This window comes from Rhinopithecus roxellana, chromosome 2 (genome assembly GCF_007565055.1).
Source record: "Rhinopithecus roxellana isolate Shanxi Qingling chromosome 2, ASM756505v1, whole genome shotgun sequence".
Taxonomy (NCBI): Eukaryota; Metazoa; Chordata; class Mammalia; order Primates; family Cercopithecidae; genus Rhinopithecus; species Rhinopithecus roxellana.
This window is the reverse complement of record NC_044550.1, coordinates 151004182-151029546: the sequence shown is the minus strand read 5'-3', so window position 1 is coordinate 151029546 and position 25365 is coordinate 151004182. Positions and strand designations below refer to the sequence as shown.

Below are 25365 nucleotides of genomic sequence, written 5' to 3'. Positions count from 1 at the left end.
GACTGGGTAAGAGGCTACTGTGGTGGTCCAGGCAAGAGATGGTGATGGTGTGCATTAGAGTATTAGCATAATAGTGAGAGGTGAAGCCAGCTGGACTTCCTGAGCCACATGGGAACTTGGAGAACTTTTCTGTCTAGCTAAAGGTTTGTAAAGGCACCAATCAGCGCTCTGTAAAAATGCACCCATCAGCGCTCTGTGTCTAGCTAAAGGTTTGTAAAGGCAGCAATCAGCACTCTGTAAAAACGGACCAATCAGCATTCTGTAAAATGGACCAATCAGCACTCTGTAAGATGGACCAATCAGTACTCTGTATAATGGGCCAATCAGCAGAATGTGGGTGGGGCCAATTAAGGGAATAAAAGCTGGCCACCCAAGCTGGCAGCAGCAAGGGGGGCATTTGTATGCTGCGGAAGGTTTGTGTTTTTGCTCTTCACAATAAATCGTGCTGCTGCTCACTGTTGGGGTCTGTACTACCTTTATGAGCTGTAACACTCACCACGAAGGTCTGCCGCTTCACTCCTGATGTCAAATGAGACCACGAACCCACTGGAAGGAAGAAACTCTGGACACATCTGAACATCTGAGGGAACAAACTCCAGACACACCATCTTTAAGAACTGTAACACTCGCCGCCAGGGTCTGCAGCTTCATTGTTGAAGTCAGCAAGACCAAAAACCCACCGGAAGGAACCAATTTTGGACACGATAGCACCTGTTGGTCTCGTTGGTGGTGATATTAAAGCATTCAGCACAGGGCCAGGGATCTAACCAGAACTCAGTAAACATTAATTCCCCTCCTTAATCCCATAATGCCTCTGCCTGGGACCTGGAGTCTGTTCCAGCAGTCAGCAAGTACATTTTTGTTTGTTTGTTTGTTTTGAGATGGAGTCTCACTTTCTTGCCCAGGCTGGAGTGCAGTGGCGCAGTCTGGGCTCACTGCAGCCTCCCATCTCCTGGGTTCAAGTGATTCTCTTGTCTCAGCCTCCCAAGAAGCTGGGACTACAGGTGTGCCCCACCACACCTGGCTAATTTTTGTATTTTTAGTAGAGATGGGGTTTTATCATGTTGGCCAGGCTGGTCTTGAACTCCTGACCTCAGATGATCCGCCCACCTCAGCCTTTCAAAGTGCTGGGATTACAGGCGTGAGGCACCACGCTCGGCCAGCAAATGTGTATTACTATTAAAAATAGATTATGTCTTGTAGTCCCCAAACCGTAGAGTAGCTTCTAATTCATAGTAAAAGCCCAAGACCTCATATGGTCTCATTCCCACTACCTTACTGACTTTGTATCTAGTTTGCCCTGTCTGGCTCTATTCCAGGTTTGAGGGCATTTCTGTTAGTTTTCTCTCCTACTTGCACTGCCTGTTTCCCTCTACCTGGAAAGGCCTTTCCCCAGATAGCCACGTGGTTCATCCCCTCACTTCCTGTAATTCTACTCAAATTACCTTCTCAATGAGGCCCCTCCCTGTCTGTTTTGTTTGATATAATTCTGCCATCCAAGCATTCCTTCTTCCCCTTTTCTGCTTTAGTTTTCTCAGTTGTATCACCTGACATGCTATAAAATTTACTTTGTGCATGTGTGTGTGTGCGTACGCTTGTGTAAGCTCCACGAGGGCAAGAATTGTCTATTGCGTTTGCTGCTGTATCCCCAGAACCTGGAGCAGTTGTGACTTAAAGTAAGCACTCAAATGTTTGTTAAGCGAGGGAGGGCTCGCTCAGCACCTTGTATTATCCTATAAGGATCACCTTATCCCTACTTACAAGGACTTGGACAACAGTGCTACAAGTAAGCAAAGTGCCAAAGGAGGAAAAAAGGAGAGTGTCCAAAACAGAAGACAGTGGAGATTTTACATCAGCTTTTGAAGGTTCAAGCTGGGTCTTTAAAAACAAACAAGAGCTATGTATGACTTGCTCTAAAGAATAGAAAATGTATAGGCTGGGTACGGTGGCTCATGCCTGTAATCCCAGCACTTCAGGAGGCCGAGGTGGGCGGATCACGAGATCAGGAGATCCAGACCATCCTGGCTAACACGGTGAAACCCTGTCTCTACTAAAAATACCAAAAATTAGCCGGGCGTGGTGGCAGAAGCTTGTAGTCCCAGCTACTCAGGAGGCTGAGGCAGGAGAATGGCGTGAACCCGGGAGGCAGAGTTTGCAATGAACCGAGATCGTGCCGCTGCACTCCAGCCTGGGCGCCAGAGCGAGACTCAGTCTAAAAAAAGAGAAAAGAATAGAAAATGTATGGAGGGAAATCAGGCAAGCAAAACAAAATGTGGGAATTAAAAGCAACACAATATGCCCGTGAATGAAAGACACCATGACACAAGTAGAGCACAGCATGGTGTAGCCTAGCAACTTACACAAAACCCACTTGAGTGATATGCTTGACTTTAGGCTTAATATAAATCGGTACGTGTAACATAAGGATAGAAAAGCAAGTTCAGGCATGACTAGATTGCATGAATGAGAGCACAATAGTATGATTTTAACTTCATAGTCATCAGGGCTGCCGCTTACTGTGTGACATTGGATAAGTAACTTAACCTCTCTGAGCCTTGGGTTTCTCATCTGCCACACGAAGGTAACCATATAAGCTTCATAGGATTGTTATGAAGATGAATTAAATAGTCCTAACTGTTTTGCCACGCTCTACCTAGCACCTCTTACCCCCACAACTAGACTTTCTCTACGTAGTTACCAGAGGGATATATTTTTGCTTAAAAGAATGATGAAATATATGACCAATGCTTTCTTTTGCCTCCTTTTTTATTTTTTTGAGACAAAGTATTGCTCTGTCTCCCGGGCTGGAGTGCAGTGGTGCAATCTCGGCTCACTATAACCTCTGCCCCCTGGGTTTAAACGATTCTCCTATCTCAGCCTCCCAAGTAGCTGGGATTACAGGCATGTGCCAGCACGCCTGGCTAATTTTTGTATTTTTAGTAGAAACAGGGTTTCACCATGTTGGCCAGGCTGGTTTGGAACTCCTGAACTCAGGTAATCCGCCCACCTCGGCCTCCTAAAGTGCTGGGATTACAGGCCTGAGCCACCGCACCCAGCGTCTTTTGCTGCCTTTTAAAATGTTTTTATTGTGGTAAAGTATACATAACTTAAATTTTACTTTTTAAATGTTTCTTAAATATATAGTTAGGTAGCTTTAAATACATTCATATTGTTATCCAACTATCACCACCACCTATCTCCAGAATCCATCAGCCAGAGGGATTTTTAGGGTTTTGTTTGTTTGTTTGTTTGTTTGTTTTGAGACAGAATCTCGCTTTGTCACCCAGGCTGGAATGCTGTGGCATGACCACCACTTACTGCTTGGCCTCCCGAGGAGCTGGAACTACAGGCATGCATCGTCACACATGGCAAATTTTTTTATTTCTTTTCTTTTTTTTTTTTTTTAAAGTAGAGATGGGGCCTCATTATGTTGCTCAGGCTAGAGGGATTTTATTATTTATTTATTTATTTATTTATTTTATTTTATTTACTTGAGACGGAGTCTCACTCTGTCGCCCAGGCTGGCGTGCAATGGCGCGATCTTGGCTCACTGTAACCTCCACCTCCCGGGTAGGCTAGAGGGAATTTTAAAACATAAATTACTACTTCAAGTCACTCCTCTGCCCAAATGGCTCCCCATTATAAAAGCTAGTGGCCTTACAGGGCTTCATGTCCTCTCCCCACTCCTGCCTCACCTTCTACGCTCACCGTTGGCCATGCCACAGCAGCTGCACAAATGTCTTTTAATGTTCCTTGAACACCACTAATATACACCCACCTTATTGCCTTTGCAGTTGTTATTTCTTCTGCCTAGAAAGTTCTTCCCCTATAAATCCAAAAGGATGACTCCGTCTAGCCAAATGTCATTTCCAGAGAAGCCATCCTTGACCACCCATCGAGAACAGCCTCCCCTCTGCACCCTGTGTCCCCTGACCCAGCATTATGCTAGATGTCTGCAGGTTTAGTTGTTGACTGTCTGACTCTCCACTGTAAGGTAAACTCCATCAAGGCAGAGACCTGGTCTGTTTACTCCCTGCCGAGTCTCCAGCTTCTAGAATATTGCCCAATACATTTGAAGTGCTCAGTAAATATTTGTGAAAAAATTAAGTAGGTAAAGTGGCTGGTCGAGAAATTGTCCTTCAGAAGCTATCCCTCCTGCCTTTCCCTGGGAGCCTGCAGAACAGCATGTTCTTGACCTTCCACTCTGCTCCACAAAGTTCAGCCCATACCTGGGGTCAGTTGTGGGAAGCGTATCTTAAGGAAGACCCTGTGGTATAACTGAAGATCAGTAGCCACAGGTGGCGATTGACCTTGATGCATGAACTTCTGTGAAAAGTAGGCTCTTGAACCTGGAGAAGATCCCAACTGGGAATCACAGGATGGCTCTCTTCAAATAGTTTAAGAGTTGTTGTGTGGAAATAAAATTCTTGTTCTGTGTGGCCAGAGATGGCAAATCCAGTGATAGAATTTTATTTATTTATTTTTTAAGACACAGGGTCTTGCTCTATTGCCCAGGCTGGAGTGCAGAAGCAGGATCACAGCTCACTATAACCTCAAACTCCTGGCCTCAAGGGATCCTCTCACCTTGGCCTCCCAAAGCCCTGGGATTACAGGCATGAGTCACCATGCCTGGCCAGTGATAGAATTTGCTAACAGTAATTGGCAGAGTGGAGTGGGTTGCCATGAAATGATCAGGTTGGATCAGAGTTTATCAGACTGAGTTTGTAGGCATGATCTCAGGGGCTGTGCATTCTCTTACAGGCATATTCTGGATCATCTGGAGGAGCCCCTGAGATTATGTTTAATCCTCTTTTGGCACCAGGTTGTCTTTTATTGTCATAGACTGAAAAGAAGGGATTTAATATATACACGATGCATTGAAGACCAGGGAAAGCCAAATGACAACCAGGCACTCTATAGAGTCAGAAAGGTTTCAGAATGAATAGAAAAAAATAGAAAAGTATACATAAACAGACCTCAAAAGAACCTATGAGGGGCTGGACATGGTGGCTCACACCTGTAATCCCAGCACTTTGGGAAGCCAATGTGGGAGGGATTTCGAGCCCAGGAGTTTGAGACCAGCCTGGGCAACGTAGGGAGATCGCATCTCTATAAAAAATTTAAAAGTTAGCCAGGCATGGTGGACTACTACACACCTGTGGTCCCAGCTACTTGGAAAGCTGAGGTGTGAGGATCACTTGAGCCTGGGAGGTCAATGTTGCAGTGAACTGTGATCACGACACTGCACTCCAGCCTGGACGACACAGCAAGAACCTGTCTCAAAAGAAAAAAAAAAAAAGAAGAACCTGCTAGGCCCTAGGCCCTTGTGCCATATTAGGTGATTTTTTTGTTTCAGCAAATCAACATCGTCTCTCACATTAAATTAACATTGCTAATTTCAATTGCATTGGTTTTGTGGTCCTGTTTGTATTTAGTTTGTACATGTGTTGATTGCAAAACAGGCCCTGTAGTTGTCTGAGAATTATAACCATAAGGAATTAATACCTAGTTTTATGATTGTAGTATTAGTCATGTTATAATAAAAGTAATTTAGGTCAACCTAATTTGGAAAAACACTGAGTCATGCCTAAAGATCTTTTACTTCCTCTAGCCCCAAATATCTGTGATTATGCAAATCGTGTGTAGCAGTTGTATGGCTATTACTGCAGTATTGTTTGGGATATAGAAATCAAAATCTTTCACAGATTTAGCTTGTTTTAGCACAATCTAGGTTCTCTTTGCAAGGACCTGCAGCCTCCATTTTGGGAACTTGAACCCAATTCTGTTACCCAACAATCTGAGAGACTGCTAACTAAACTTTATTCTAAGTTTAACACAGTCGGTTGTGTTCTTGTTAACCTCAGAGAGGCCTCTTTTTCCTGAAAGTTAACTGGTCCCATTATTTGAAAGGAAATTTTAGAAATCTGAACACCTACAGGATTCAGATTCTATTAAAAAGCAAAAGTATACTTTGGGAATGGAGGGGTGGGGAAAGACAGAGAAACTAAAAATAATCTTCCCATGTAACAGCTTAAAGTGGATTTAACCTAATTATTGCCTCACTTGTTTTCCTTTTGCAGATATTTTTCCCACTTTTATATCATCTCAGTGCTGTGGAATGGCTTCCTGCTTTGGTGCCTTACTCAATCTCTGTTCCTGGGAGCACCTTTTCCAAGCTGGCTTCATGGTTTGCTCAGAATTCTCGGGGCGGCACAGTTCCAGGGTAAGGACTCCCCCGGCTTATGACAACACTGCATCCTATTCCTGTCGTTCCTGTCTGCAAGGGAGCGGTTTTTGGCATTTTGTCTCCTCTCTCAGGCGTCTCCTCCGAAGGGCCTGGGAAGTGGAGGATGAGGGCAAAAAAGAGCTTTGCACGGTTCATTGCTGGATGGCCAAAGGGATGTCCCTAAGCCCTTCCCTGAGAAGGAGACAGAGCCAAGAGTTAGCACTTCTGACTTCCCAGCAAGTGCTGTGCTGTGTGCAGAACTGGCTGTCCTCCCTCTGGTATTTTTAGTACTGTTGATAAATGTATAAAGAAGTCTTTACACAAAAGGGGGAAAGCTTTTAGGATCCATCGGGTTTGTCTGGAAACAGTTATCATTTATACTGTTCCAACCAAAATAATGACTTAGAACTCCAGAAATGTGATTTAAAAATTACTTTTTCATTCGTACCTGTAATCCCAGTACTTTGTGAGGCCAAGACGGGTGGATCACTTGAGATCAGGAGTTCAAGACCAGCCTGGCCAATGGTATAAAACCCTGACTCTACTAAAAATACAAAAATTAGCTGGGTGTGGTGGCAGGCCCTTATTGTAATCCCAGCTACTCGGCAGGCTGAGGCAAGAGAATCGCTTGAACCTGGGAGATGGAGGTTGCCGTGAGCTGAGACTGAACTACTGCACTCCAGGCCTGGGCAACAGAGGGAGACTTCATCTCAAATAAATAAATAAATGAATGAATAAAATAAATAAAAATTACCTTTTGAAAAACATGGAAAAAAAAGTTATGCTGCAAGGCTTTGGTAGTATAATAAAATTGACTAAACAGTTGTTGAACAGACGATTACAAAATAGCCTTTAAATTTGCCATCCTCAGCATCAGGATGAAGAATATGTAAAACAGTTTTTTGTTTTTTGAGACGGAGTTTCACTCACGTTGCCCAGGCTGGAATGCAATGGCACGATCTCGGCTCACCGCAACCTCTGCCTCCCAGGTTCAAGCGATTCTCCTGCCTCAGCCTCCTGAGTAGCTGGGATTACAGGCATGCCCAGCTAATTTTGTATTTTTGGTAGAGAGATGGGGTTTCTCCATGTTGGTCAGGCTGGTCTCGAATTCCCAACCTCAGGTGATTCGCCCGCCTGGGCCTCCCAAAGTGCTGGGATTACAGGTGTGAGCCACTGCGCCCAGCCAGCACAGTTTTTAAAATAATGAACTGGGCCAGGCACAGTGGCTCACGCCTGTAATCCCAGCACTTTGGGAGGCCGAGGCAGGCGGATCACGAGGTCAAGAGATCGAGACCAACCTGACAGGGTGAAACCCCGTCTCTACTAGAAATACAAAAATTAGCCAGGCGTGGTGGTGGGCGCCTGTAGTCCCAGCTACTCGGGAGGCTGAGCCAGGAGAATGGCGTGAACCCGGGAGGTGGAGCTTGCAGTGAGCCGAGATCGCCCCACTGTACTCCAGCCTGGGCGACAGAGTGAGGCTCCGTCTCAAAAATAATAATAATAAAAATAAAGAATTGCAGGTGAAAACTGTGAAAAGTCCTCAATTAAGGTCAGGCAGAGTGTGAGGGGCAGAATTAGAAACAAATTGTTCTGGTTTTATCTCTGTCCTTTGTTCCAGTGGCCAAACCACTGGCACCCTGGAAACAGTCCTTTTCTATATAACCAGAGAAACTGGTTGCAAGAGATGACAATTAGAAGAGCAAACCCGAGCTGGGTGTGATGGCTTATGTCTGTTATCCCAGCACTTTGGGAGGCCAAGGTGGGCAGATCATTTGAGGTCAAGAGTTCAAGACCACCCTAGCCAACATGGTGAAATCCCGTTTCTACTAAAAATACAAAACTTAGTTGGGTGTACTGGCGCATGCCTGTAACCCCAGCTACTCGGTAGCCTGAGGTGAGAGAATCGCTTGAACCCAAGAGACGGAGGTTGCAGCGAGCCAAGATTGCGCCTTTGCACTCTAGACTAAGAGGACAGAGTGAGACTTCATCTCAAAAAAAAAAAAAAAAAAGAACAAACCCTGCTGGGCACAGTGGACAGTGACTCTTGCCTGTAATCCCAGCACTTTGGGAGGCTGAAGCAGGTGTATCACTTGAGGTCAGGAGTTCGAGACCAGCCTGGCCAACATGGTGAAACCCTGTCTCTACTAAAAATGCAAAAGATTAGCTGGGCATGGTGGCACGTGCCTGTAATCCCAGTTACTCAGGAGGCTGAGGCAGGAGAATGGCTTGAACCCAGGAGGTAAAGGTTGCAGTGAGCTGAGATCATGCCACTCCACTCCAGCCTGGGTGACAGAGCAAGACTCCATCTCAAAAAAAAGAGCAAACCCGTGTACATCCTCTTTGGGAGGGCAGGGTACATCAGCGGATCTCACTCCACTCATTAAAACTTCATCTCTTCGTTTGTTTACTGTGGGACTGACTGGGGTGGTTTCGTATTTGGAGGGTTGGTTGTGAGGATATGAGGAATTCTATTTGTTTGCTTTAACTTGTTCCTAAGGAGTTAAAACTAAGTTTTAGTTCATTTAAAATACAAAAACACTCAAAGCTAATCTGTGCTGATAGAGGTCAGGATAGGGGTTATTCCCCCATGGTAAGTTTGGGGGAGGGGTAGTGCCTGGAAGGGAACACTAGGGGGTGCTGGTCGTGTTCTGTTTTGTTTTGTTTTGTTTTTTTTGAGACGGAGTCTCGCTAGCTCTGTCGCCCAGGCTGGAGTGCAGTGGTCGGATCTCAGCTTGCTGCAAGCTCCGCCTCCTGCATTTACGCCATTCTCCTGCCTCAGCCTCTCTAGTAGCTGGGACTACAGACGCCTGCCACCTCGCCCAGCTAGTTTTTTGTATTTTTTAGTAGAGACGGGGTTTCACCGTGTTAGCCAGGATGGTCTCGATCTCCTGACCTTGTGATCCGCCCGTCTCGGCCTCCCAGAGTGCTGGGATTACAGGCTTGAGCCACCGCGCCCTTGTTTTTTTTTTTTTTTTTTTTTTTAAGGATGGAGTCTCGCTCTGTTGCCCAGGCGGAGTGCAGTGGCCTGATCTCAACTCACTGTAACCTCCCTCTCCCAGATTCAAGTGATTGTCCTGCCTCAGCTTCCCGAGTAGCTGGGACTACAGGCATGTGCCACCATGCCTGGCTAATTTTTGTATTTTCAGTAGAGACGGGGTTTCACTATGTTGGCCAGGCTGGTCTCGAACTCCTGACCTCGTGATCCACCCACCTTGGCCTCCCAAAGTGCTGGGATTACAGGCATGAGCCACTGCACCCAGCCTGTTTCTTTTGTTTCATTTTTTTCTTTTTTTTTTTTTTTTTAAGAGAGAGGGTCTTGCTCTGTTGTCCAGGCTGGAGTGCCATGGCATGATCATAGCTCACCCCAGCCTTTAACTCCTGGGCTCAAGCGTGCCTCTTGAGTAGTTGGGACTACAGGTGCATGCCACCGTGCCCAGCTAATTTTTTTAAATGTTTTTAGAGATGGGGGACCTGCTCTGTTGCCCAGGCTGGTCTCAAACTCCTGGTCTCAAGCAATCTCCTCCAACCTCAGCTCCCTAAAGTGTTCTGTTTCTGGATCTGAGTGCTGTTATATGGGTGGGATTGGTTGGCTTAATTTGTAAAAGTTAATTAAGTTGCATCTTTATGGTGTGCATGCGTGCGTGCGTGTGTGTGTGTGTGTGTGTGTATATGAGACTTTTTTTTTTTTAAATGGAGATACAGTCTCACTCTGTCTCCTAGGCTGGAGTGCAGTGACCCGATCTTGGCTCACTGCAACTGCCCCCTCCTGGGTTCAAGCAATTCTCCTACCTCAGCCTCCCGAGTAGCTTGCCGCCACGCCTGGCTAATTTTTTGTATTTTTAGTAGAGATGAGGTTTCACTCCTGAGCTCAGGCAATCTGCCCGCCTCGGCCTCCCAAAGTGCTAAGATTACAGGCATGAGCCACTGGGCCCAGCTGTGACTCTTTTTTTTTTTTTTTAAAGTGACTGGGTGTGGTATCTCACACCTAAAATCCCAGCACTTTGGGAGGCTGAGGCTGGAGGATGGCTTGAGGCCGGGAGTTCGAGACCAGCCTGGGCAACATAGGGAGACCCTGTCTCTACAAAAAAAAATTGTTTTTAAATTAGTCAGGCGTGGTGGCACATGACTGTAGTCCTAGTTACTCAGGAGGCTGAGACAGGATCACTTGAGCTCAGGAGTTCAAAGCTGCAGTGAGGCCTGACTATGCCACTGCACTCCAGCCTGGGTGACAGAGCAAAACCCTGTCTCAAAAATAAAATAAAGAAGTTGACACATAAAATTAACCAAAAAACAAAAAATAAAAAGAGAAAAACTAAGTGTGTGTTTTTTAAAGCCAGCTTTTCTTCAGAATTTTTGGTGGGCAGGTCGTGAAAGACAGGTGGGGAAGTAGATCTTGGGCTCACCATCCCTCTAAAAGTATAATTTCTTTTTTTTTTATGTGGAAAGAAATGCATAACTCTGTTTCTGTTCCTGTCCCCCTCTCTGCCTCTGTGGTGCCTGAGATGCTGGGAATCCCATGGCTGGGGCCACTCAGAGGCCACTGGGAACTCTTCCAGACAGTTTGCATCTGGCTGTTAGTGCCAGGGACCAGAGACCCACAGACCTCTTCACAGACCTCCTGACCATGATGTCCCATGAAGCCTGGAAGGCTGTCAAACAATGAAGCAGTAGAGGGATGGGTGTTTGGGCCAGCCCTGTCACTAGATTACTGTATAACTATGTAATTTGAGTGAAGTCAAATTCCTTGACTTCATTTGTCCCATTTCTTCCTTACTACCAAAAAGGAAGATGTTAGACGGAATTTCATACTCTACTTAACAGTAGGGAAAAACAAAACTTTGGATTAATCCCAGAAGAGAAATGCTGACCCTGTCGCCTTCTGAATTGTAGGAGGGGAGCTGGCGCTGTCTGCATTCTTAGTGCTAGTATTTCTGTGGCTGCACAGCTTACGAAGACTCTTCGAGTGCCTCTACATCAGTGTCTTCTCCAATGTCATGATTCACGTCGTACAGTACTGTTTTGGACTTGTCTACTATGTCCTTGTTGGCCTAACTGTGCTAAGCCAAGTGCCAATGGATGGCAGGAATGGTGAGTGGGTCCAGCCCTGCCAGGAGCTCCCTCCCACCCCAGGGTATATGAGGTACTCTCAGGGTTTGTGCTCTGCTAAGCATTATAAGACATGCAAAACAAAGAGACAGGCCCAGTGCATTTTGCAGAGTTTTAAGGAGATGAGCCTCAAATCGATTTTAAAAGGCCGGGCATGGTGGCTCACACCTGTAATCCCACCACTTTGGGAGGCCGAGGCAGGTGGATCACTTGAAGCCAGGAGTTTGAGACCAGCCTGGCCAACATGGTGAAACTCTGTCTCTACTAAAAATAAAAAAAAATTAGCCAGGCGTGGTGGCACACGCCTGTAGTCCCAGCTACTGGGGAGGCTGAGGCAGGAGAATTGCTTGAAACCGGGAGGTGGAGGTTGCAGTGAGCCGAGATCGCACCACTGCACTTCAGCCTGGGCAACAGAGCGAGACTCCATCTCAAAAAAGAAAAGAAAATGAGGGAAGGGAGTGGTGCTTGCATGGAGTTGGGATTTGCAGAGGGGGTGGGGAGCCATTTTGTTGCCACTTAGTTCTTGTGATTGTTCCCATCACAACAGAGCTTTTCTTCAAGTGATGCTGCCTGAGGGGAGAGGACAAAGAGTACTGTGGTAGTGAAAATTGTGTTTTAGTCTCTAAGCTCTCACTAGCCAGGAAGAGGGAAGCCAAACTATGACCTTGTTTAGGAGAAGGAAATGAAAGGGATTTTTTGTTTTATGGGGAGAGGAGGGGACATTATCTAACACATATGACTACCATTTTTGTAAAAACAATGCATGATTATAAAGAAATCAAGTCACTTGGGGTGATGGAAATGAGTTTATAGTGCTGAGGTTAACCTGACCTTGCAGCCTTAGTATCTGTCAGTCTAGACCCTGTAGGTCTGTAATGACCATTGTCTTTAAACCCAGGGCTCCATGTTTCTAGCTGCCCTGTCCATCCTCGTCAACTCTAGCGATTTCCAACAATCTGTGAGTGAGCTTCCTCCTCAGGTTAGATTTTGGTATGAGTGCCCCATGAAAGTCTTCTCTCTTTTGCTGTAGCTCAACCTAAGGCCTCTGACTAGAGGAGTGATTTTAAAGGAGGATTTATTGACGATCTTTCTCAATTCATGAATTATTCATTGGCTCCAGCCACTTAGCTATCATATCTCTCTGTCTGATTCCTCTGAACTTATTCCTCCCTGGCATGTCTGTGGTGGCATTCTGCCAGCCAGTACAATGGAAGGGGCTGTCATTCCTGGTGGGCAGTGCTGGTTCTCCCCCTAAAGGAACTTTGCAGAGCACTTGGTGGCTGCTAGCTTTCAGTGTGTTCATGTCTGTTGGCATTACCTGCCTCTCCCAGAGTTTCCTCTACTGGCTGCATCTCAACTTCTGCCTTCCCTCCTGCATAGACAGTCAAGGAAGAGGAGCCCATAAAAATAACTTTCCAAGCACTCCTTTCTGAAGCTGTTTTCTGTTTCACTCTTGTCCTTCGAGGGTCATGTGGGATCATTTGGGACAATATGGGGAAAGTTGGTTTCAGTAATTCATTGAGAGAAAACACACTGGGACATTTGCCAACCAAAGGGTGTGATAGAAATAACATGGGCTCCAGAGTCTCATGGGCCTGCGTCTGGCTCATTGAGCTTCTCTGAGCCTCAGAGGCTTCATTAGTAATTACTGACACATACTGATTTCACAGGGTTCTTCTTAAAGTGAAAAGAAGACTCTGCAAACTAGGATGTAACTATAAGGACTGGGATCTTGCCTGACTTATTTCCTGCTTTATCCTTTGTACCTGCAGCAGGGCCAGGCTTAGTAGGCACTCCTTAAGTAACTAATGAATAAACAAATAAATACTCAGTAGAACTGAGGAAATGTGACCCTTCCATCTGCCTCCCTTTTCCTGCATTATAATTCTGGCATTACCCTTAACAAATCCTTTTTCCCATAGGTAAATTCTCAGCATTTAGAGTAAAGGACTTATTAGTGATTTGAACTTCTAGACACTCTAACTTTTCATCCTGTTGACTTGCTCTTGAAGCCTATCAGATTTAAAACTGTATTTTTAATATTTTGCTTATTTCATTTTTGTAGACACAGGTTCTCCCTATATTGGCAGGCTGGTCTCAAACCCCTCAAGTGATCCTCCTGCCTTGGTCCCCCAAAGTGCCAGGATTACAGGTGTGAGCCACTGTACCCAGTCTGTTTTGAATTTTTTAAAAAATATAACCTAGTAGTTAAATGCCTAAACTTGTAAACACTAAAAGACTATAGTAGATTGATTATATAAAACAAGCTTTTAAAAAATAAATTGACACAGGCAGACCGGTGGATTTTTATGAGTCCTTAACTGTCATTAACTGATTCTTGCTTTGAGGTGGCCATGTGGAATTGCATGATCCTTGGTTCTCTTACTTGAATCAGCTTTTTAGGGTTCCCCCTTGGCTCCAGAGCCTCAGGCTCTTGCCCATTATCAGTGGACACATTTGTTTCTTCAGTCAAGCCTCAGACTAAGCTGACTGCTTCCTGCTGCTCAGAGGGATGTCTCTGTTTTCTGAAGCCAGTGGTTTGCTCCACAGGTCACCAGGTGGTCTGTTTTTCCCATCTTCCTAGCAGCCAGAGAAGAAAGTGGAAGAAGATGCTTTGAGTGTTTCCACTCCTGAAACTCAGTCTCTCGACTGTGTTCTCTCTTATCCAGACCTGGATGGCATCGAGTTGTTCATCTTGCAGTTTACTGTCCCCCTCTTTTGAGAAAGACCCCTGGTAGCCTTTCCACTGGTGATTTCCTTCATTGGCCAGAGCTAGTCAAGTCAGCATTCCGCTTTCAGGCTCTCCCTAGCAGGATGGTAGCTCAGAGAGAGATTTCCTTAGAAAGTGTTTTTCTTCACTGTAAAACATAAGAAGACTTAAAACTGGACTTAGCAAGGTAAACACAAAAGAGTCTTACCATGCGAAAGTAGATCACAGTAGGGGAGCTGAACTTTGTGCTTGAACCATTTAGAGAAGAAGCAAGAGAATGTGTCTGTATGGAATTCTCTGCCACGGGGACTGAAGCTGCCCGTAACTGATGAACATATCTCCTTTGTCCAGAGAGACAGAGCTCTGCCCTCTGTACTGGGAAATTACATCAGGAAATTACATCGGGATATTGAGGAACAGGTTCCCCTCTTTGTGCTTGGGAAATTACATTAGGATATTGAGGAACAGAATAAGTGGATAATTGTGTTTCTGCTGACTAAATGATTTGTTTAATTCCCTGAGCCTGTGAAATCGTTTAGTGTTGGCTAACAATTCTTATTCCTATAGCCTACGTAACAGGGAAAAATGTACTGATGCAAGCACGGTGGTTCCATATTCTCGGGATGATGATGTTCATCTGGTCATCTGCCCATCAGTATAAGTGCCATGTTATTCTCAGCAATCTCAGGAAAAATAAAGCAGGTGAGACCTCTTTTAAAGCCTCTGCATATGGATTTTAACCCTCAGAAGTTAGTTCTCCATGGGCCTGTATATGTTTCCTTCCTGCCCTAGTTAGTTGACTATATCAAATATTTATTTTTGGCAAGACACTTCTCTGGACCTCGATCTTCCTATCTGTGAAAATGAGAGCCTTACATTGAAAGACCTCTCTGGACCCAAGTAGTTCTGACATTCTGTGATTCTACATTTTGTGTCTCATCAGCATGTGAGAACTGAGTGTTACCATGGAGTTAGTACCAGCCACAGCATAAAAACTTGACCTTTAAGTTAGTTTGTGTTGACTTATTACAGGTACAGTTTCCATTAGGTTTTTTGAAATAATTAGAAATTGAATAGGCCAGGCACAGTGGCTCATGCCTGTAATCCCAGCACTTTGGGAAGCCAAGGTAGGCGGATCACTTGAGGTCAGGAGTTCAAGATCAGCCTGGCCAACATGGTGAAACCCCGTCTCTACTAAAAATACAAAAATTAGCTGGGTGTAGTGGTGTGGGCACCTGTAGTCCCAGCTACTTGGGAGGCTGAGGCACTAGAATCACTTGAACCTGGGAGGCAGAAGTTGCAGTGAGCCGAGATCATGCCACTGCACTCCAGCTGGGGTGACAGAGCTAGACTCTGTCTCAAAAAAAAAAAAAAACTGAATAGTTTTATTTATTTATTTATTTTATTTTTGAGATGGAGTCTCGCTCTGTCACCCAGGCTGGAGTGCAATGGCACAATCTCGGCTCACTGCAACCTCTGCCTCCCGGGTTCAAGCGATTCTCCTGCCTCAGCCTCTCAAGTAGGTGGAACTACAGGCGTGCACCACCACACCCAGCTAATTTTTGTATTTTTTTAGTAGAGACAGGGTTTCACCATGTTAGCCAGGGTGGTCTCGAAATCCTGACCTCAGGTGATCCACCCACCTCGGCCTCCCAAAGTGCCCCAATTATAGGTGTGAGCCACTGTGCCTGGCCTGTTATTTATTTTATTTTATTTTATTTATTTATTTGGAGACAGACTCTCACTCTGTCACCCAGGCTGGAGTGCAGTGGCGCCACCTCAGCTCACTGCAACCTCCGCCTCCTAGGTTCAAGCGATTCTCATGCCTCAGCCTCCCAAGTAACTGGGATTACAGGCATGTGCCACCACACCTGGCTAATTTTTATATTTTTAGTAGAGACGGGGTTTCATCATGTTGGCCAGGCTGGTTTCGAACTCCTGACCTCAGGTGATCCGCCCACCTCAGTCTCCCAAAGTGCTAGGATTACAAGCATGAGCCACCGCGTCCGGCCAAAAAATTGAATAGTTTTAATATTTATCAAGTACTTATTTTGTCCCAGGCCCTGTTCTGAGTGCTTTACATACAGCTTCACAATGCTGACATGAGATGACAGACTAGTCTTCATTTTACAGATGAGGAAACTAAGGCACAAAGAGGTTAAGCAATTTATCTAAAGTTACACAGCTAGTAAGTGGGAGAGCCAGGATTTAAACTTGTGCAGTCTGACTCTGGAGTAGTCTGAGCTCTTAAGTAGTAGCTTGGAGGATTGCTGGAGTAACTGGCTTTTCTCTTGTGCTTATTGACAGTTGACAATTTAACCTAAGCATACGACTTTTCAATATGTAATAGACTGACAGAAGTGTGACAGGATGGTGGTTTACACACATCTATGATACTCTTCTAAATAAGAGTTTCTGGGCTGGGCAGGTTGGCTCACACTGATAATCCCAGCACTTTGGGAGGCTGAGATGGGAGGATCACTTGAGTCCAGCGGTTTGAGACCAACCTGGGCAACATAGGCAGACCCTGTCTTTACAAAAAATTCAAAAAATGAGCCAGGCATGGTGGTGCGTACCTGTGGTTCTAGCCACTGGGGAGTTTGAGACGGGAGGATTGCCTGGCCCTGGAAGGATGAGACTACAGTGAGCCATGACTGCACCACTGCACTCCAGCCTGGACAACAGAGCAAGACTGTGTCTCAAAAAAATAAAAAAAGTTTCTGTAAATGATTTGGGAGTGAAGTGGTGAAACTTTCTTTTCAAACCTTTAAATGCTTATGAGATCTTCTTTTACCCTTTCAGGAGTGGTCATTCACTGTAACCACAGGATCCCATTTGGAGACTGGTTTGAATATGTTTCTTCCCCTAACTACTTAGCAGAACTGATGATCTACGTTTCCATGGCTGTCACCTTTGGGTTCCACAACTTCACCTGGTGGCTAGTGGTGACAAATGTCTTCTTTAGTCAGGCCCTGTCTGCCTTTCTCAGCCACCAGTTCTACAAAAGCAAATTTGTCTCTTACCCGAAGCATAGAAAAGCTTTCCTACCATTTTTGTTTTAAGTTAACCTCAGTCATGAAGAATGCAAACCAGGTGATGGTTTCAATGCCTAAGGACAGTGAAGTCTGGAGCCCAAAGTACAGTTTTGGCAGAGCTGTTTAAAACTCTCCATTCCATTTCTATACCCCACAGGTTTTCACTGAATAAGCATGGCAGTGCCACTCAAGAAAATGAATCTCCAAAGTATCTTTAAAAAATAAATACTAATGGCAGATCTGTGATTTCTGGGTCCACTTTCTGAGATGCTTTATAAAACCAATGAACTGATAAAAAGTAAATGAAACAGGCTGGGCACGGCGGCTCACGCCTGTAATCCCAGCACTTTGGGAGGCTGAGGTGGGCGGATCACGTGGTCAAGAGATCGAGACCATGGTGAAACCCTGTCTCTACTAAAAACACAAAAAATTAGCCGGGCACGGTGGTGGGTGCCTGTAGTCCCAATTACTCGGGAGGCTGAGGCAGGAGAATGGCGTGAACCCGGGAGGCAGAGCTTACAGTGAGCCGAGATGGTGCCACTGCACTGCAGCCTGGGCGACAGAGCGAGACTCCGTCTCAAAAAAAAAAAAAAAAGTAGATGAAACTTCTCCAAGCTGCTTCGCAAGCAAACTAACCGAAAATATACAAATAGCTTCACAGACACACACACACACACACAAAGGAAGAGATAAGATCATCAATGGCTGCGGTAGCCTAGTAGGAATGGACTATATAATAATATAGTAGGTGCTCAATAACTGTTTGTTGCATTTCAGTAAAGGCAGAATAACCTTTCAAAATAATAGGCTGGGTGCAGTGGCTCACATCTGTAATCCCAGCACTTTGGGAGGCCAAGGTGGGCAGATTGCTTGGGTCCAAGAGTTCAAGACCAGCCTGGGCAACATGGTGAAACCCTATCTCCACAAAAAAATACAAAAATTAGCCAAGAGTGGTGGTACATGTCTGTAGTCCCAGACACTTGGGAGTGGGCTGAAGTGGGAAAATCGCTTGAGCCCAGGAGGTCAAGGGTACAGTGAGCCGAGGTCACGCCACTGCACCCCAGCCTGGCCTGGGCAACAGAGCAAGACCCTGTCTCAAAATAATATATAATTTTCCACCAAAAGTTTCAGGGAAAAATGAGTTTGTTGGAGTTCATTTATACTTTCGCATGTTACCACAAATATCTCCAGTTAAGTAACTATCATTAGCCATTTCCATTCATCTCCCCCTCAAATCATAGCCTCACAGAACACTTTGAAAGCTCTTTAATTTTTTTGAAGTCCCTTGAAGGGAGTACTTCAAAAGTGAAAGCATCAGAAGATAAAATATTTTTATATTTATGCATAGCAAGCCTTCATGAATGGAAGTGACACACTCTGGATTGAATAATACTGTGCCTCATTCATATGTAGTTATTCAAATTGGATTAATGTCTGTGAGTTTATTTGAACTAGCAGAATGCATCTGAAAATATTCAGGAATAAAGTTTATACTTAAAATAGCTTATGTTAAAGAAAGTACCTGTGATTAATTCAGAGGGAAATAAATGCATGGTATAAAACAAAACCAAAAACTTAAAAAATAATACTATAGCCTGAGCAACACATTAAAACTGCACATTTGTGCAGCATAAGATTCTCTGGCTTATTGGCTGAGGTGTTAAGTGTATTCCTTTTATGAAGATGTCCTATTACAGTCAGCTAAGCACTAAAGCTTTACATTTATATGTACTTTGCTATGGGGGAAAGAACCTTATGATTAATAAGATACATATCAAATGCATAGTCAATCATCCCCACCCCCATCCCTGGGGCTATAACCCGAAACCGTTAAACTAAGATTCCTTTTTTTTTTTTTTGAGACAGAGTCTCATTCTGTCACCCAGACTGGAGTGCAGTGGTGGGATCCTGGCTCACTGCAACCTCCGCCTTCTGGGTTCCAGCGATTCTCCTGCCTCAGCCTCCCAAGTAGCTGGGATTACAGGTGCCCACCACCACACCTGGCTAATTTTTGTATTTCCAGTAGAGATGGGGTTTCACCATGTTGGCCAGGCTGGTCTCGAAATCCTGATCTCAGGTGATCCACTTGCCTCGGCCTCCCAAAGTGCTGGGATTACAGGCGTAAGTCACCACTCCTGAATGCATGTCAAGCACATTTGAAAGTTCTTACAACAATTCTGATGGAGCATTTTCTCTCCCATCAACCAAACATCACTGGAGATTAACCTGTGGCTCACACTACCTAAATAAATGCCATATTTATTTTACTTATTATTTAGAATTTATCATTGTCAGGAACAAAACTCTTTGTACATTGGAAATGGAAAGCATATTGCAATTTGGTCTTAATTTCCACATGAATATCAAGTGTCATTTTTAATAAATTATTTGGAGAAAAATGTATTTTATTTCAGCATGCAATTTTATGCCCAGGTTAGACTAGAGATTTGGCTGATGTTCTGGAATCTCATTGTACTCTTAAGTAAAATAATGAGCATCTGATGACGCACCCTGTCAGGGGTTGTGAGAAAGCTGCAGTGTACAGTTTCTCACCCCTGTTTCTTGCTGTCTCTCTCCCACTCATCCCTGTTTCGTACTTTCCCTTTTCCTTCTTTGCCCAAACATCACATTTCTAGGCAAAGATAAAAGAGGAAATAGTGATGGCCTGAAAGGGGTTCAGAACAACGTAGCATGGCCTTTGGTGAAAGCGTCACCAGTAGGAAATAAATGAGAATTGAGCAGTGCTTGCGGTGTCAGAATCAGCACTGTTTTTTGTGTTGGTGAAAATATTCCATGTGCCTAGCGGGAGAGCATCAGGGATTTTGCAGATTCTTCACAAGGACCCAGAAGTAGCTTAAAGGTAGAGATTCATGATTTTCCTGTTGGCTTAAATAGCCTTAATCTTTCATTTTCTACTGCCATTAAGTCAGGGGAAATGACATTGAACTACCTCATTAGCAGCCTTCCCTTGATTACTGCCTAAAAGTGTGCTGAAAATGGCCTTTGTTTTTGTGAAGCTCATCCTACACACTAACATTTGCTTACTCTGACATGGATTATTTTGTCTCTACAAAGCCGTGCCCTGTATTAGATTTTTACTTCAATGAGTGGTTACTGCTAGAATTCCTACACACACACACACACACACACACACACACACACACACAAAACCTTTGCAGATATTTTTGTATGTAGCTTAATAGATACCTGGTTTAAGGAGACTGCAACATTTGCATAAGGTGCCTGAAAACTCAAGAACCATTGATAAGTGAGATCTCTCAAAATGAGCTGATATATTAAAGAAGACTGTAAAACAGTAAATGAGCAAGTCGAATTTCTTTACCCCTGTAAACTATTTAAGCAACTTCTGCCCACTCTTTCACATTACTTATCAGGAGAAAAAAACAAAACAAAACAAAACAAAACATTCAACTGGTTTTTCATAAATATATTAGTCTAATCTTAAGATTTTCCTGATAAATAGACAAGAAACAGTGGAAAGACCAGTGATCCATAAATAATGCATATGATACCTCATCGTTTTTTTCAAATAGCAGTGATCTAGAAAGCCAAGTATTGGTTTTGGGAGAAGTAAAACCTAATTACCCAAATGAAACTATATGTCAAGAGCTACTTTATACATATAATTGAGGAAGTATAATATCGGGTCTCTTCGTTCAAAAAGACTGAATGCTTGAAGCAATTTGAGGATTTTGAGGATACAAGTCCACAAGGGATTTTTTCAACAAAAGGGCACATCTCCCTCAAGCCCAGCCCTCTGGCTTAAACCTCATGGTGCACATGCAGTCTTTATCAGAGCTCGCTGGCCTACACAGCACCTTTCTGGGAAGCAGAAAAGGCATGACCCAAGGAACAGCCCCATGGTGGCAGGGCATGAGCCTTTGTGGGCCAAAAATGTCAACTGGTGATGGGGCCACAGTCAGTGAGCAGAGTTTGGGATGGATCTCAGCCCGGTGTCCCTTGTGCAGTGTACAAACTGCACAACCTTCCACAGAGACCCTGCTCATCATGCTGCCTGCCTGTCTGCAGATTTTGTTCACTCTTGAAAAAACAAAACAAAACAAAAAAACTTGATTGCATGGAATCATCAATTTGAGAGAGACTAGAAGGAATAAGTAAGCACTCCATGCAAAACATCTGTCCTCCTACACACAAAAAGGGGAGTGTGGTGGTTAGCAGGTAAGTGATCCTCAAACAATAGAATGTCTGTATCAGATGCTAGAATGCCGACCCCAAACAGAAATAGTGTTGTTTTCTTCCTTTCTAACTATTAACACCTGCCATTCCAGCTCATTGTTTTAGTACTGCAACTCCAACAATCCATCAACTCTACTGGGATCTCCAGTCTTTTGATCTCATCACATTTTCACTGTCATTCATTTCTCATGAATCTTCTCTTACCTCCTTACCTGGATTAAATTCCTAGTAAATCATTATAATCAGTCCTTTATATATATATCCCCAACTCTCTTGCCTCCCTATATTGCTTTTGCCTACCCACTTACCAAAGCCAAAATCCTGGTTAATTCAACCTTCCCTCCTTTGTGTGTGCACCCATGCAGTTGAACTGTGCCTGGAGAAATTCAATACATTAATAGCTCACTTTAAATTCATGACCACTAACCGCAAGTGGCTTTTTTTTTTTTTTTTTTTTTTTTGAGACAGTCTCCCTCTGTCACCCAGGCTGGAGTGAAGTGGTATGATCTCCGCTCACTGCAGCATCTGCCTCCCGGGTTCAAGCAATTCTCCTACCTCAGCCTCCCAAGTAGCTGGGATTACAGGCGAGCGTCACAATGCCTGGCTAATTTTTGTATTTTTAGTAGCGACGGGGTTTCACCATGTTGGCCAGGCTGGTCTCAAACTCCTGACCTTAGGTGATCCACCCGCGTTGGCCTCCCATAGTGCTGGGATTACAGGCATGAGCCACTTTGCTTGACCTCAAGTGGCTTTTAATGCTGCAGTCATTAAAATTCTCTAGTCCATTTGCCACTCTCCTATTTTACATCTTTTCTCAGAAAAGTGAAGCTATTGGAAAGAACTTGCCCTGGTTGGCACCACTACTTCCACCCACCTAAGCATCTGTGTCTTTGTGCATTACCTTTCCTCGTGTTATTATTGTTGAAGTTGAAGAATCCTTTTTTTTTTTTTTTTTTTTTGGTAGAGTCAATGTCTTGCTATGTTGCCCAGGCTGGTCTTGCACTCCTGGCCTCAAGCGATCTCCCCATCTCAGTCTCCCAAAGTGCTGAGATTACATGCACTGCACCTGGCCTCTTTAAAAGAAAGAAAAAAAAAAATTCTCATATAAATTCTCATATAAATATAAACTGAACATGTGCCAAAGATTTTACTTAACTCACTAATAAAGGAACCACTAAGATGTTGGAACTAGTTTAAAAAATAATCCTAAAAACAGATACATATATAGATACGAGGCATGTCAAAATGAATTTGCTTAAGATGCACAACTGGCCTCTATAATGGGGGAGGGGAATCAACTGTGCCTCCACTGGGCAAAATTCACTATATGTCTATGGAAAAGAATTATTTGCATTTCTATCAGTTATCTGCCACTTACAGAGTTGTAAAATATCTCAAAGACAATGAAAGATACAGATAATAACTTGAAGAGACTACTAGATAAGACATCAGTAATATTTCTTGTTCATTTCATCCATTTACATTTTTTTTCCTGAAACTGTAAACAAACTTTGTGTTTTTTTTTTTTTTTTTTTTTTTGAGATGGAGTCTCGCTCTGCCACCCAGGCTGGAGTGCAGTGGCTGGATCTCAGCTCACTGCAAGCTCCGCCTCCCGGGTTCACGCCATTCTCCTGCCTCAGCCTCCCGAGTAGCTGGGACTACAGGCGCCCGCCACCTCGCCCGGCTAGTTTTTTGTATTTTTTAGTAGAGACGGGGTTTCACCGTGTTAGCCAGGATGGTCTCGATCTCCTGACCTCGTGATCCGCCTGTCTCGGCCTCCCAAAGTGCTGGGATTACAGGCTTGAGCCACCTCGCCCGGCCCAAACTTTGAATTTCTACCCAAAACTCAGCCTCTTGGGCGCTAGATTGGATTCTCTTTCACCTACCTAAGGACATTGACCATTCTTCCCTCTATTATGTCAATTTTTTGCCCTCTTCTCAACATTCCCACTTTCCTATCAGAAGATAAATCTCTTTTTGAGACAGGGTCCCCTTCTGTCACCGAGGCTGGAGTGCAGTGGCATGATCACAACTCACTGCAGACTTGACCTCTCTGGGTTGGGGTGATCTTCCTGCCTCACCTTCCTGAGTGGCTGGAATTACAGGTGCACACTATCACACCGGGCTAATTTTTGTATTTTTCGTAGAGACGGGGTTTCACCGTGTTGCCCATGCTGGTCTTGAATTCCTGGGCTCAAGCGATTGGGCCACCTTGGCCTCCCAAAGTGCTGGGATTACAGTCATGAGCCACTGTGCCGGGCCCAATTTTTTTTTTTTTTTTTGAGACAGTTTTGCTCTTGTTGCCCAGGATGGAGCGCAATGGTGTGATCTTGACTCACTGCAACCTCTGCCTCCCAGGTTCAAGTGATTCTCCTGCCTCAGCCTCCTGAGTAGCTGGAATTGCAGGCATGCGCCATCACGCCTGGCTAATTTTGTATTTTTAGTAGAGACGGGGTTTCTCCATGTTAGGCTGATCTCGAACTCCCGACCTCAGGTGATCCACCCACCTCGGCCTCCCAAAGTGCTGGGATTACAGGTGTGAGCCACCGCGCCAGGCCCAAATATCTTGATATTTATTTTACTTGTTTATTTTTTTGAGACAGAGTCTTATTATGTCACCCAGGCTGGAGTGCAGTAGTGTGATCCCGGCTCACTGCAAGCTCCACTCCCAGGTTCAAGTGATTCTCCTGCCTCAGCCTCCCGACTAACTGAGATTATAGAAGTGTGCCACCACGCCCAGCTAATTTTCATATTTTTAGTAGAGACGGGGTTTCACCGTGTTGAGCAGGCTGGTCTCAAACTCCTGGCCTCAAGTAATCCACCTGCCTTGGCCTCCCAAAGTGCTGGGATTACAGGCATGAGCCACCGAGTCTGGCCCCAAATATATTTTTAAAACCTAACTCCATTTCCCTCACCAGATACCACCTGATCTCACTAGTTCCTTGGCAGCAAAGCTCCTGGAAAGATTAGTCTATTCTTACTAACATCAGTCCTTTCCCTCCCACTGCTAAACCCCCTATAGTCACTTTTTTTATTTTTATTTTTTTTTGCTCTCAGAACTTTATTAAACTGCTAAACCCAAGAGTTGTTTCTCAGTGTTCATCCCAGCATAGTAGCAGTTGGTTACCTCATTTAAGATGCGTTCTTTAATTGGTTCTGAGACATTACACTGGATTTTCCTCCTACCTCCCTGGCTGTTCCTTCCCAGGTTCCTCTGCTGATCTGTTCTGTTTCCTGATGTCTGAATGTTGAATTGCCCCAGTTCTCAGTCCTGGGTCCCTTTCTTTATCAATACTTGGTGAACTCATTCAGTCTCATAATTTCAAATACTATTTATATGCTGACAACTCCTAAATTTATATATTCAGCCCAGACATCACCCTGACCTCTAGACTCATATATCCAGTTGCCTACTTAACAGCTCTACTTGACTTGAACAGCACTAGCTGTTCTTAATTAAGTTCGACATGATTAAAGGTGAATTTCTGGTTTTCCTCTTCCCACACCTGAGCCACCTACATTCTTCCTGTTTTTTCACTTACTTGAACCAAAAGCCATGGAGTCTTCCTTGACTCTTCTTTCTTTCACAATCCAGAAATCAGTGGGTCAACGTTTAGAGCATGTCCAGAATCTACCTCTGTTATCATCTTTCTACTAACTACCTTCGTGATTTTCATTCATTTCTTGCCTAGATTATTGCAACCGACTAAGTGAGCTCCCTGCTTTCCCCCTTATACCTTACAGACAATTCTCAACACAAGCTAGAGTGATCTTTCACAAACATAAATGAGATCATGCCACTACTGTCTCCAAACCCTGCAACGCAGCTGCCAATTTCTCTCGGAGTAAGGCTAAAGTTCTAATAACCCACTAGGCCCAATATGCTCTGGCCTCCAGTCATACACGTTACCTCATCTGTTGTTCTCCTCAGTGGACTGTAGATGATCATGTATATGATACTCCTTATACACATCAGTCATGCCATGCTTCAGTGTCTGTGCACTGGCTTTTCCTCTGCCTGGAATGCACTTCTCCAAGACAGCCGCATGGCCTTCTCACTCAGCTTCTTC

The 25365-nt window shown here is 44.4% G+C and overlaps 1 protein-coding gene and 1 long non-coding RNA gene across 2 annotated transcripts in view; one reads left to right on the top strand and one right to left on the bottom strand.

Moving 5' to 3' along the window:
- The window catches only part of SRD5A3 (steroid 5 alpha-reductase 3), a 24312-nt gene extending 6992 nt beyond the window's left edge, over positions 1–17320 (top strand). Inside the window, exons 2-5 of the mRNA XM_010362891.2 lie at positions 6081–6223; positions 11117–11314; positions 14610–14744; positions 16845–17320. Coding sequence (XP_010361193.1) covers positions 6081–6223; positions 11117–11314; positions 14610–14744; positions 16845–17104 — 736 coding nt within the window. The 3' untranslated portion in view covers positions 17105–17320. The remainder of the gene's footprint in view (positions 1–6080; positions 6224–11116; positions 11315–14609; positions 14745–16844) is intronic.
- Positions 13633–25365, bottom strand: LOC104662010. Its single transcript, XR_004055624.1, has 3 exons — positions 25206–25365; positions 22197–22368; positions 13633–14190 (listed from the first exon to the last, which is right to left on the bottom strand). It is a non-coding gene; the product is annotated as an uncharacterized LOC104662010 (long non-coding RNA).